A 15,019-nucleotide genomic window follows, 5' to 3' on the forward strand; every position below is an offset into this window, starting at 1 on the left:
TTATTTTAACGTTGCAAAATTGAAAATTTAACCTAAAATATTATATTATTAAAGTTTTTGGTCTTTTTTTTTTCCTTTTCTTTTTTAACAAATAAATAAAACGCAGAGATCAAAGATATACTTTTATCTTTTTTATATATAATAATAATAATGATAAAATAAAAAATAAAAATAATAAACTATATTTTAACCTATACATTTTTTTTTTTTTCCAATTTAAAATTGTTAATAAACTAGTAACTGAGCAGCCTACCGCGCGCAAGTTTCCTAGGCAACGGAGGAAGTCGACGATTCATCGAGAATGAGTTCCACAAGTGCTGTTCGAGAGCTACAGCGCGAGCTGGAGACGAAAGCCAACGATCTCAGCAAGCTACAGAAAGGCAAGTCTCTAATCGATTCTCGTTTCCTCCATGTTCATTCGATTAGCACGATTTATTGAAACATCAATATTTCAATCCATATACTGTGTTGCCTGTTCTATCTGGATTCGATACTGTCAATTTTCTTTCACGAAAAGCCTAACGTGGTAATGGATTTTTCAGATATTGCGAAGAACCACCAAATTAGGAAGAAGTACACTATTCAGCTGGGTGAGAACGAGCTCGTCCTTAAGGTTTTTCCACGCCTCTGACCTGTTTCCCTTGTAGATTAAACTGTATGCTTGTGCATAGTTCTGTAGCAAGGAGGGGAAGCCTTCAGTGCATGTTTTTCACTTGATTTGACATGTGGTTTAGATTATGGAATTTCTTTACATTTATATAATCTGGTATACATTAAGAATTTGAAGCATTCTTATCAGCGGACATTTTTCTCATTCATTGTTACTATGTGTGAACTTGTTTTTTTTTTTTTTTTTTTTTTCCTGATTTTCTTCCTTGGCTACGTACGCAGGAATTGGATCTACTTAAAGATGACGCAAATGTATATAAACTGATTGGTCCAGTGCTCGTGAAGCAAGATTTGGCAGAAGCAAATGCCAATGTTCGCAAGAGAATTGATTACATTTCTGCAGAATTGTATGTTTTTTCTTTATTTTTCCGTTTACATTATTAGTTCATGGATAGTAGTGATAATAATACTATAGCAACAACCATTTGAGAATCTTCATCAGACTAATTACCTAATAAAATATATATACTTTTAATGTCTCTCACAGTTATCAAGTTGCTACTTAGTTTTAAATGAAGTGTTTTCTTTACCTTTTGGATGGCTCTATCTTAGCCATAGATAGCTGATCATGTTATGGACTTTGTATATGTTGAAACTATGTTGGATTTTTCTGGAAGCAAGATGGAGGAGACAAGAAGGGCGTGGTGTCATTAGACAGTTTCATCTGATTGATATGGATATTGTCCTTGCCTATAAACAACCCCTTTAAGAGTATCAATTTGCATACCTTGCCGAGCATACTTTCTGAAACATTAGCTTTGAGTTTGACCATGAAAAGAAACGGAGCAAGAGAAACACCTTGTTTACAACCTTTAGAGGTATGGTAAGACCTATGGGATTATTTATTGTTGAGGAAGATGGAACAAAAATGTGGGAGATGCAAGCATGCCTACAACATCTCCAAATTATTCAGTAGCCAGTGGACACTTCTTTGCATATAGGTTCTTTGCCAAGCTGACCCCATTCACTAGCCAATGAACACTTCTTTTGCCATCCCATGATGGGCAACTGCCAAGGAAATTTGACTCAACTTTAATGAAATGTCTGCTATTTGATTCTTCATTTGAAATGTTGATAGCATTTTTCATCACATGTCATTTACTCTGGAGTTCTACTCTATCAACTCCCTTTCTTGAAGATTCATAAGCTTTTAGTTGGATCATATATGGAAAAAAACCCACATTTATTATGAATTTGAATTTCTGTGGCAAGAAGTTCTCTTATCGAATTGTGGTCGGAAAGGAACATAAGATTTTTTTAAGAAAGACATCTTCCTTGGGTTGATCGGTTTGAAACAGCAGGCTGTTCATGCTCCTTTTTTAAATCTTATGCTTATTTTTCATCCTATGATATACATATTAACTAGATTGCCTTTCTATTTCCATTGTAATGATATTTATTCACTCTCTTGTGAGTTTTTATCATTTGAGCAGTCATCTCTTTTCATTTGTTCAATGAAAAGTTTTGTTTATTGTTTAAGAAAATATTTTGTTTGGTAATAGCAAAATCTGAGTCTATTTGGTAGGAGCTGGTTCCTTTCATCTTTAATTTATTTATTTTTTTAAAAAGAGAACATATACTTCCAAAACAAAAGAAAAGTTACTAACTAGAGGTTCAAGTAGAGGAAACCCCTACCGAAGGACATTATTAAAAGAAAACCTTCCAATCTATATCCTTACATTTTATTCTTTATCAATCGCAACATTCCACTTCCATATACCTTAATAATTGTGTATTAATTCAATGATTTTTTCACAATTCAGGAAACGTCTTGATTCAGCCCTTCAAGATTTGGAAGAGAAGCAAAATAGCAAGAGAGATGCGGTTTGTACTTTTCATACTTCTTTAGATCTTAAAGCTCACCTTCGACTGATATTTGCAGGACCCCAAAAGAAAAGAATAAAACATTTTTTGTGCCTGATTCTTGCTTGTTTGTTGGAGGATCCAGAAGTGATTTCTTGTCTTCAGATATGTTGAATACACAAGGCTGTAAAATGTGTCTGGAGAAAAAAGTTTGAAAACAGAGAAACTGAAATCTGAACTTGATTTAAAACCATAGGCAAATTGAGAAAATGACTAAATTTAGAGAAGTTTTTTTTTTTTTTTAGCATGCTGCCTCATCCTCTTTTCCTTCTTTTCCTTGACATGAAACTAAGTTCAAGATGCATGGCCTTTTCCTGTCTGCTACCTTTCATCTAGGTTTTCATCTAGGTTGAACTCATGAAGAAATAATTGAAGTTGGACCGAATAGTTAGTTTTCGAAGTCCTTTCCGAATTGAAGCATTGAGGACTAGAAGTTAAAAAAATGAGAAAAAGAATGCCTACATCGAGAGAATAGAGTTCATGCTTTTCCTTTTTGTTTCATAAGATCTTTCTATGGTTCCTCCATAAATGATTAAATAGGGTTCTTCCTCTTTATGAGATCATAGGGCCAGTTCTTATTTTATTTTATTTTTTATTTATTTACTTTTAAAAAAAAATCTTACGTGTTTCTTTTCCTCTATAAATGAGTTAAATAATTTATGTATGAAATTAAGAAAAGAGGGGTAGAGATGCCTCGATCTAAAGGTGTTACAATAAACTTCTTAAAGCAAATATAAAGCTATAAGCTATAAGAATGAGAACTTAGAGACAATTTACACCTGGAAATTGGTGAAGAAGATAAAGTTGTAAAAAAAGATCTAGCATAAGATTGCTGTTCTCTTTGCAAAGACCCTGTGGTTCCTTTCAGTTCAAGTAGCCCAAAAGAAGGCTTTGAACATATGTATTCAAAGGAGCCTTTTCTTCTTCTTGAAGGGATGGCTCGATAGTGTTAATAATAGGATGCAATTTACCGGTTTGCAAAATTGATTTTGAAAAGGCCTACATTCACGTCGATTGGACTTTCTTGGATAAAGTTTTGGAAAGAAACGGTTTGAAGTGGAGGATGTGAATGTGGAGTTGTACGAGGAATATGAGTTACTCTTTTCTCCTAAAGTGGGGTCCGAGGGGGTAAGATCAAGGCTCCCAGAAGCCTTAGACAGGAAGACCATTTATCCACTTTTCTTATTTTGCTTGTTGTGGATGTTTTGAGCAGGCTTGTTTTCAACAACGTTGAAGGAAAAATTATTGAGCCCTTTGAGGTCTGTAAGGAGAATGTGGATTTATCCAACCTTAAATTTGCTGATGACACTTTTTTTCCTTTTTTTTTTTTTTTGCCATGGTAAGGAGAGCCTATTCTTCATCTTAAACAATATTTTGTCTTTCTTTGAAGCCATGGGCCTAAGATTAATAGGAGTAAGTATCAGATTAGGAGGCTCAATTGTGATTCATTAGTAGATGGCAGACGTTGTGGGCTGTGATATAGGATCCTTTCCCTCATCTTGCTAAAGTCTCCCTCTTGGAAATAATTTCAAATCTATTTCTTGGAACTCAGTGGTGGACAAAGTTAAAAAAAGATCGGCTTCTTGGAGGAAATGTTTTTTCTCCAAAGCTGGGTTCTGAGTAGTATTCCTATTTATTACTTCATCCTATTTGGGGCCTTGTGCTTGGTTTGTAAGAATATTGAGAAGCTTATGCGAAGTTTCCTTTGGGAATGAGTGGAAGAAGGAAAAGGAGCGCACTTGGTTAGGTGGGGGATCATTGGGAACCATGTGAACCTGGGGGGTTAGAAATTGGTAATTTAACAACTCTAAAAAAGCTTTGTTAGCTAAATGCATAGGATTATCGCTATCAAGTATGACCCTTATCCTTTTGAGAGGTTGTCGAGTGAGGTTAAAGACACTTATTGAAACCTGCGGAAGAATATTTCTAACAAGCTCTCTTCTTTCTCCCACTCAGTTCATTCTGTGATGGTGGAGGGGAAGGAAGCATATTTTTGGGAAGATCAGTGGGTTGGGGATAGACCCATCTGCTTGACATTTTTCCATCTCTATCATTTGTCTTTCTTTAAAAATTGTTTGGTGACTGATATTTTAGTTTGGTCGGGGAGTCTGGTTTCCTTCTCCTTTGGGTTCCATCACTTGTTGTACGATAGGGAAGTAACAAATGTTGTCTCTCTCTTTTGTCTTTGATTGGGGAGATTGATTTTGGGCTCGGGAGAATTGATGCTTGTGTTTGGAGTCTCAACCCTTAGAAAGAATTCCCTTGTAAATCTTTCTTTCGTTGTTTGATGGACCCTTCTCTCGCTAGGAAATATGTCTCTTATGCTCTTTAGAGGATTTAGTTCCCAAAGGAAGCTACGCTTCTTACCTAACAAGTTTTACATGAATGAGTTAACACTTGGATTGGTTTTTGATGAAGTTGCCCTTACTGGTTGACCTGTTTTGTTGTATTCTCTATTAGACAATGAAGGAAAACTTGAATCACATTCTTTGGAGATGTGAGTTCGCGAGATCCGTGTGGAATTCTCTCATAGGGTCACTAGTGATATGTTTGTGGAGTTCTTCCTCCATTTACTTTTTTGTGAGAAAGGCAGGTTCTTATGGCTTGTTGGGTTGTGTGCTATTTTGGGGGAGCGTTGGTGAGAGAGGAATAATAGGCATTTGGTGGTTGAAGAGAGACCCTAGTGATGTTTGTCCCTTGTTAGATTTCATATTTCTCTTCCAATATCCTTATTGAAGATCTTTTGTAACTATTCTACAGGTACTACTTTGTACAATTAAACCCCTTTCTTGAGTAGGGCTCCCTTTATGGACTTGGTTTTTTGTATGGCCTTATATTTTTCATTTTTCTCTCTTGTTTTAATCCAAAAATAAATAAAATCGTTAGGTAGGGCTGCAGGTCAGTTATTGAGGGATTTCTATTTAGGCTGCTTGATCAATGAAGGACATAAAACGGCGCATACTTCTAGTTGGGGGTCCAGTCTTGGACCTCTAGTGAGAACATTGAGAAACACTAGAATCACCATCCAATAACCAGAAACTAGAATAGAGAGAGACTGAACTTCTTGCCAAAATTGAGGACTTTCTAGAGCATGTGAGGGGCCATAAATTTTGTTTCTGAATTCTAGCAATAAAAATTCAAAGAAAACTCTGTTCTCTCAGTCCCAAAACTTAAATGCAGATTATTTATCTGATGGATGCTCATTTTGAACAGTATAAAGTAAATTTGCACGTCTTCAAATTTTGAATACAAACTTGTACTTCTTACATTGTGCAAAATTTATGTGAAAGTTTGTTTAGATTGAAGTTAAAGGCAATACTGCAGAACCCAATATGTCACGTCTATTTAATTATGAATCAATTCGAAAAATGGCATCAACTTGAACACTGGGAAAAAAAGAACGAGGCTATCATTCTGGCACTGATCGTTTTCATGATGAATTAGTGAGTGTAATGGTTAACATTGAGAATAGGCTGAATGGGATAAAGGCTTCTTTTGTCATAATCGTTCTAGAAACAAAAAGTTCTTCCTTATTTCAGCACAATTATTCATTGGTTTTGTATAAACCGTTTGTTCTTGGATAAACTGCTGAAATACTTCGCAATTCAATTGCTCATTGTTGTTTTGCTGTTTTGCAGATATTGAAGTTACAGCAGAGGATTCAATCTCAGCAGGCTGGAAAAGCTAAAGTGTAACATGTTTTATTGTTGTTTTTCAGCTGTACGTCCTAAACTTCTGTTTTTCTTTTTGCTATCTCTCTTGTACCAGTTAAAAGTTACACTGCACACTCAAAAGCTTGACAATATTTAATTAGTTCGATTTTGATTATAGATACATGCACTTCCTATGTTGAACATTCGTATTTCTTGCAAAATAGTTAACGAGAACTCAGCATCTTCCAAAAAAAAAATAATAATAAATAAAAAAAAATTAGCATTTGTAATTTGATTAGAACTTAGGCTTCTTGAAAGAAAAAGAATTGATGGTAATTCGCTGAATTTCAAGGGTATGTATATGGGGGGGGGGGGGGGGGGGGGGGGGGGGGGGGGGTGGCGGTCAGGGTTCATCCATCCATGAGTGGTGTTTGCTACTCTTTGGTCTACATGGACTTTTTCTATTGATTGTTGTATGTGCTCTTCTTTTTCTTCATCTGGTTTATATACTTCACAGCCTAATGGTGGTTTTATACAGTTCTTTGCTCCCCATCTTTTTAGACTACCAATTATTGCTTTCAGGTACCGATCCCCATTAAATCTTATTAAAACTTTTTCGGTTTAGATGTTTTTCCCCTAAAAGGAAATAACGTGAGTATTCAGGGCCAGGCTAGCTCACATTCCTCTCTGAGAAAACTTAACATCTTAGATAGGTCACCACTATGTAGGAACCCTTCTTGAGTTCAAAATTTTTCACCGAATGATTTTTTCTGTGAGAAAGGAAAGGTTGTCAAATTGGATCAACTCATTTTTGGATACGTCTTGATTTGTATAGTTCTGGATCAGGTGCCAACGTACAAAGATTGGTGGCTCATAAAGCTTTTCAAAGGAGGTTGTCCTCATTTAGCAGTCATTTGGAATCAAAATGCAGAATTCTTTTAGGTTGTGGGGTACAATTTTCTGGGAATCATTCTCCTATTTGTGGCAGTTCCTAGACTCACTTCCTTTGCTCTCTCTTATTTTGAAAAATATTAAACTAACTCTCAACGACCTACCCTAGCACCTTCACTCTTAGGAAGACATTCTATTGAAAGCTCCTTTGATTCAATGAACGCCTTCCAGGGAAGTTTCTTTTTATGGGAGAAGCGACTTTACTGGGAGAGAGAGAGAAAAAGGAGAGACAGAGAATGGACCATTCGGAGGGCATTTTGCTGGTGATGATTAGATCAGATAGCAATGCAGTTGAGGTGACCATGGTGGGGAAGGGATGGAGAGTGGCCTTAATAGTATTTTTATGGCATACTTCCCTTACTTTTTGAGACTCTCATGATTCTCTTTTTGAGTGAGCTTGATTTTATTTCTTCATAGTGATTTCAAGCTTTGACAAAATAAAAGTATGGTGTGGTAATTGACATAGAACCCATTTGGGCAATCAAGGAAGGAGGTCCACATATTGTGAATCATTGTGCAAGGGACCAAATCATTCTGTTGCTTTTGTGCATGTGCGCAACTCCCAAACTGAACTCCTTGCCGCGGACCATGGTTTTTCTGTATGGTTTTAGTAGCTTGTTAGCTTGATTTTCAACATCCACCACATTCCCTACAAGTTTTTCTGCCCACAAGCTATGAATTTTTCCGATTCATGTCATTCAGGAAATGGAAGATGTAATGCTTGTAACTTATAACCCACAAGTTCTAGTCGTTGAATCTCATTTCTTCTTTTCAGTTGATATACGGGGGTAGAATATTATATTGTCTCTATAAGTTTCTATTCAGTCGAGTTATAAGTTCAGTATTCATCTATAACAGCCCAGCTCCCCGCTAGTTGATATTGTCGTCTTTGGGCTTTCCATCTTGGGATTCCTTTCAAGGTTTTAAAATGCATTTGGTAGGAAGAGGTCTCCTCGCCCTTATAATACTTCATTCCCCTCTTCAATCGATCGATGTGGTATCTCACATCATCTTAGTTTGTAGCCAAAAAATGTTCTAAACCCTACTCCATTTCGTCTCACTTTGTTCTTAGAGGTATCTTAGAAAAAAGGATAAGTTGAAAGTGGGAGAAAATTATTGGAATTTTGAATCAAAATTAATGGTGTTAAAGCTTTATCAAATTACACCCTAAAGTTTGGACGTGCAGCGAGCTTGAAAAGTGAGTGAAAATAATTGAGATTTTGAATAAGAATGAACGGTGTTAAGCTTTTAATCATATTAGTATCAAACTATATTACTTTAGGCTTTAGGATCTCTTTGATGATGTCATTACCACATTTAAGTTTTGATCAAGCTTAGATTAGTTTTGTTTAGGAGGATTCAAAATATGGATTAGTAAGACAGGAAAGAAAGTCTTAAAGATAGTAATTTTGACGTGTACTCATAGTTGGGAAGAATAAACTTATGGATTTGTCTATTTCATGCGTTAGATATTAATATTCTTGTCTATTTCACATGTTTTTACTGTTTAGAATCGATGATGTTATTATTCATGAAACTTAAAAAAATTAATCCACCGTGATTCTATATAGGTAGAATTTTTATACATGGGGATAAATGGTCGAACTATAATTTAATTAATCATTAGAAATTACTTTTATTTAGAAATTATTTTAACCAATACATTTCATGTTAAAAAGGGGAAAAACTAATACATATGTAAATAATACTTCGTATTATCTTAACTATTTATCACAAATTTTTATTATTAATTATTAATATTTAAATTATTGTTAGTAATCAAATTAAATTATCTAATTTTCAATATTACTTTCAATTGATGTTTAATGGAGCAATATATTAAGCAATTTATGATTCCATCACATCATTCACTTACATTAAATTAATTAATTTCAATTCTCATCAACAAAAGCTATAAAACATACCCATATTGAATTTTAAACTAATTAACTGAGTAAAAAAAAAATATATATATATATTGATTATCTAGTGTATCCATTTAAATTTCACATAATTGGATATAAATAATACTCACGTGGGTCAATAAAGATATACAAAGTTACGAACGTGAACGTAGCTCAACAGACTATTAAGATATACATCTCAATCAAAATACCTTCATCATATCCGTAGAAATAATACCTACGATTTTAGCGAACTGATAAAAATATCTAAGATTACGAACGTGAACATAGTTCAACATACTATTAAGATATACATCTCAATCAAAATACCTTCATCATATCCGTAGAAATAATATCCACGATTTTAGCAAATTGATAAAGATATCTAAAATTACGAACGTGAACATAGCTTAACATACTATTAAGATATACTTCTCGACCAAAATATCTTGAAAGTAGCAGCACGCGTAAGGTTAGTTGGCGTTCGATTTTGTGGTCTTCATATCTGATCATTATATCAACCACAAAATATATAGCACTAAGATAGGCTTCCCCACAAAGCCCTACCAACTCCTCCACCACCACCAAGAGGATAAATACCCTTTTTGGTTTTTGGTTTTTGGCTTTTGGGTTTTCTTTGTTCTTTATTCATTCTCAATAAGTGGAACTAAAAACTTGTTGGCTTTTTGAGTTTTTATGGCTGTTTTCTTATGAATGGGGCAAGCTACTAGTTATTTATCTGTAGTTTTATAAGTTTGATACATATGTTGACATGAATATAGCTCAACTAATTAAGATATATATTGTCAACTGAAAATATTAAAGTTAAATTAATATTTCATTGATAATTTAAACAAGAAACGATGAATCAAAACACAATAATCTCTCTTTTTCTCGAGTGATGGGCGATATTTCCTTAAGAAAATAAGCAAAAAAAAAAAATTTTATTTTTAATGTTTGGTTTTTGGAGACGTACAATGAGGCAATCGTGTCGCTCTATTACTGCATTTCATCATGTTTCAGACAACTCTTTGCAAAAATCGTACGTTTTTGTCTTTAAAATTATTGTTTCTTTGAAAACCATTGCTTCCTCTCAAATGCTACTAATAGTTTACACAAATTTATTTAAATTCTCCAAATAAAAATTATGTTTATTTTCTCGTGTTAAAGTAATAATTGATTTTTTTAGTTTAATTTTTCGAATCATGACATGAATTTTGAAATCATGGTTAAAAAATATATAATGAAATAAAGAAATTACAAGTGAAAGTAGTGTTTATAAGTGTGAGATCCCACATCGAATAGAGATGAGAACAAAACATTTTTTTACAAGGGGGTGAAAACCTCTTCTTAGGAGACAGCGTTTTAAAAACTTTGAGAGAAAACCCGAAAGGAAAAGCTTAAAGAGTACAATATCGGTTAGCGGTGGGGTTGGACCGTTACAAATGGTATAAGAGCCAAACATTTGGTGATGTGCTAGTGAGGAGGCTAAGCCTAGAATGGGGATGGACACGAGGCGGTGTGCCAACAAGGACGCTGGATCCTGAAGGGGGGGGGGGGGGGTGGATTGAGGATTCCAGATCGATTGGAGTAGGGAATGAGTGCTAGCAAGGATACTGGTCCCCGAACGGGGGTGGATTGTGTGAGATCCCACATCGGTGAGAACGAAACATATTTTTATAAGAGTATGGAAACCTCTCCGTAGCAGACATGTTTTAAAAACTTTGACAGAAAACCCAAAAGAAAAAATCTAAAGAAGACATTTTTTTACTCTTGAAGCTAAAAAAAAAATGGAAATTTGAGTAAATGTGAGCATGACTAAAAAGATGACTCTTGAAGCAAAAAAGAACGGAAATTTGCGTAAACAAATGTGAGCATGACTATACATGACGTGTACTATTTTCAAAGTTGAAAGATTTAAACCGTCCTATTCATTTATTGAAGATGGCTGAATCCCATGGTGGCTAGTTAAAGAAACTTCCTCTTAACAAACGCATTTTAAAATTGTGAGACTGAGAATAATATGTAATGAACCAGAGAGAACAATATCTGCTAGCGGTAGACTCGACTATTATATTTATAAATTAAATTTATAATTTAACTAATTTTATATTATAGATCTGAACGAAAAAGACATGTGATGATATGGTTTGTGACACATCGAAATCGAAGACTTTTTTAGGGGAGGGACTAGGATGTTACAAATTTTATGTTTTTGTTGAATAATTTTGGATGTCAGACCACATTAATTACAAACCCACCAAAGTTTGGTAGTTATGCAGCCCTTTTACCTAAATATCTCCCGTCACATCATGGGAATTATGTCATAATTCACATTAATATAAGGTTATTTTAAAAAATAAATAAAGGAAATTAAAATTTGAATCGAGTTTATTTGCTTTCAAATCTATCAAAGTTTGTAGGTTGAATAATGATAACTGAGTAGCACTATAACATTCACGAATCACTCGTACCATTTACTAGCTTAGTGTCGATTATGTGTTAAGAGTTAGAGGGCACTATCTATATAACATCGTACATATTTAGTGGTTGACGGGTCTATTCAGAATGTGTAGAATAGAGAATGTCCATTTAATTCATGAAGATCGGCCTAAAATAGAGTGAAAATTTTTCAATGAAAGATAGAAAGGGAGCCAGAGAAAAATTTATCGTCAACTAAATGGAAAATACTATGTTGTAATATTGAAATTCAAATTTTTAGAAATTAGGTCGAATATTATATTTTTTTATGAAATATTATTAGATTTATTAGGGTGTTTTACCTTTAAAAACAATTATATTAAAAAATGAAAATGGTCTATTATTTTATTTTTAAAGGAATATTTTTTAAAAAAATATAAAAAGGGAAGGAATTTGCACGTAAAGCTCGATCCTTACACATTTTCTATAGGGATGAGAAATGAAATAGGAGGTGGGGAGAGAGACAGGGACATTCCCAATTGGTCTTTTCTAGGTTTCCCTACCTTTGGAACAACGCTCCAATATTCTAAACGTCAATTTTTTTTATTATCTTCTACCTTTGACATTCCATCCTCAATAATTTTTTTCTAAATTTATTTTATTTCAATTTATAGCTCAAATATATAATTTACTAACATAATTAATAATTTAATTAGGAGTTAAGTTATTTGTAATATATATATATATATATATATATATATATATTTATTTATTTTTGGATATAGCAGGTTGGTGGCTAGCAAAATTGGAAGTGATGGGACAATATTAAGTTAGAATATTGTAATAGTATTATTTTGAAACCTTTGATTATGAGATTTATTAAATTATTTAAATATAAAATGAGGGGTTGTTCTAGGTTGGTATAAAATAAATTCTTCTATAAATTCTACGCTATTTATAATTATTAATTAAAAATGAAATTTATTTTATTTTATATTATTTTCCCTTTGGCAAAAGGGAATATATTTGGCTAGTCCACATCGTAAATGCAAAAGCCAAATAGTTAATGTCTTACCTCTCTCAACTCTCAACCACAAATAAAATGATTGGATTTCTTCAACTTAACCCCCAAATTTAATTAATTTAAACCAATTTTATTACCATTTATTTTTATTTTTATTTTATGTTTCTTTTAATAAAACTTTTTTTTCCACTTAAACCCCATTTTATATATATATATATATTGTCTTAATTTCTTAAAAAAAAATCTAATTTAAAAGTATATTATTAATCCATATATAATTTTTTTCTTAATTAAAAAAGTTAGGAAACAAACTGAATTTTATTCATTCTATTAGTCAAGGGAATCGATCTTAGGTTTCATATTGGCCGAAATATCTACATCATAAATATAATTGGCATATGCTTAAAAAAATGTTTGGCTCTAAGTTCATCCACACATAATTAAAATAATATTATTATAATTAAAAAGAAAATATATATATATATATATATATATATATATATATATATATTTTTGTCCCCACTTAAAGTTGTATCTCGCTCGTTGGATCTTCAAACTCAAAAATTTGCATTTTGTGGCATTTTTAATCTAATGGAGTTCTTTTATTAATCTGTCAGGCAACTTTTTTTTTTCCTTCTAATTGTGTAATTAATAAACCTAACAAATATTTTTATTATTTATCTCTCTTTTACCGTCCATTCTTACCGTTTTGAAACACATTTATTAGAAAAAAATTTCACGTTCTTATAAGAAGTGTTTTGTTTTCCTCTCCAACAAACGTGTGATCTCATAAAAGTAGATGAAGGGAAAAGAGAAAAAGAAAGTTCGGAGATAAAAGAAGAAAAAAAAATCAATAAAATTTCATTTGTAATTAATGAAGAATTTGACGAATGGATCGAGAATGCTAACAATATAAACTTCAAGGGTAAAATAATCGAGTTTGATAATCCAAAAACTTTTTACGTATAACAAACTATACGAACTTAACTTAAGTATCACATAATTAATTAAAAACAAAGCTAACTATTCCAATGTTTTTGTTTAATGGGTGTCTAATCATACCATATCATTACAATATGTAAAAATAATATATTAGTGATATAAATTTACTTTATCAATGGAATTAAAATAGTGCGTTGGTAGAAGACAAGATTTTTTTTTTTTTTTTTTTTTTTGTTCATATTTGCACGTTATTATTTTGCATAATAGATTTGTAGATACGACAATTAATTTTTCCATTATGAAAAAAAAATAAATAAATAAATTCATATGATTCTATCCCCCTGGGTGAAGGGAATCAAGTTTGAGCTCCACTTTGAGTAGCAATCAACATCAAGAAATATATATGTATGGGAAGTGCAAAGGGGTTGGGGGCTGTGATTTTGAGCCACAAAAATGAAAAAGCTTTGCATTTGGAGTTGGAACTCAACACAATATGATATATATTTAATGCGTAAATGGCCGATGGCCGATGGCTGATGGCCGATGCTTATGGTCCTTTTCTGCCTCCACCCAAGCGCTTGGCGCTTGGTCTGTGCCGCCCCATCCTCCTCATCCCAATCAGATTCACTATGCAATATTATTATATGCATTCAATTATAATTTTTATCTTGTTTTATTCGATTTACGCCTCGTTTCTTAAGAATGAAGACTATTCCCACGGAACAACACGAGTTCTTCTAATATACTATGTCCTCACTCACATAAAATTGCTTCAAATAAAATACGTTTAACCATGTACTTCCTACGATTGAGCCACCAAAAAGGAAAGTACGCCTTATAATCTTTTTCATTTAATGTGATGTCGGTTCATTTATGTATCTTTCTTTTACTTTAGTATTATATTCACGTATTAAATAATTTTCAAAAGGAAAGAATCAAGTATTTTTGGGTAATTATTTATTTATTTATTTATGCTTCAAGTTTTTTTTTTTTTAAAATTTTTTTATAATTTCCATCACATGTTTTTATGACAGTACATCACAAGATTTTTAACTCTTTTTCCAAAAAAAAAAAAAAAAGAACACAACTGTAAAATAAGGAAAATGATAATATGGAATAATTAGAAAGAAAGTTGATTGAGAGAATGAGAATAGAATTTTGGTCCATTTTATTCTTGCACTTAATTCGACTACCGACCCCATTCTTAATTCAAAGGTCTAATCCGTCAATTCACTTACATCTTGTTAAATAAAATTACTTATGGTAAATGTAAAATTTACTGATACAAAATAACAGTATCATGAACGAGATATATATAAATGATAACTCAAGAAATATAGACTAAATTGACGTATGGAGTCATAACCCTTTGTGATCGCCCGGCTCCGAATCACTCTCCCATACATTTTCATACCGGTCCAAAAAAAAAAAAATAAAAAAAAAAATAAAAATTATGAAATCCAAAAAGCTCCATTTTTTTTAATAATAAAATGTTTTTGGACTTGAGATGGATTAATGGCAGCCAATTAAAATAATATTCTAAGCATCAAATAGGGAAAAGGTTTACAAAAAGTTGGGAGAGACCAGTTTAC

The 15,019-nt window shown here is 32.6% G+C and overlaps 1 protein-coding gene across 1 annotated transcript; it reads left to right on the top strand.

The window, feature by feature from the left end:
* Positions 1 to 219: 219 nt before the first annotated feature.
* LOC111782490 (prefoldin subunit 6) lies at positions 220 to 6,366 on the top strand. Its single transcript, XM_023663251.2, has 5 exons — positions 220 to 380; positions 543 to 613; positions 892 to 1,016; positions 2,433 to 2,493; positions 6,171 to 6,366. Exons 1-5 carry the CDS (start codon positions 302 to 304, stop codon positions 6,225 to 6,227), a joined length of 393 nt encoding a protein of 130 aa, XP_023519019.2. The 5' UTR covers positions 220 to 301; the 3' UTR covers positions 6,228 to 6,366.
* The last annotated feature ends 8,653 nt before the right edge of the window (positions 6,367 to 15,019 follow it).

Source organism: Cucurbita pepo, chromosome 20, assembly GCF_057944985.1.
Source record: "Cucurbita pepo subsp. pepo isolate OVF chromosome 20, ASM5794498v1, whole genome shotgun sequence".
NCBI classification, from domain to species: Eukaryota; Viridiplantae; Streptophyta; class Magnoliopsida; order Cucurbitales; family Cucurbitaceae; genus Cucurbita; species Cucurbita pepo.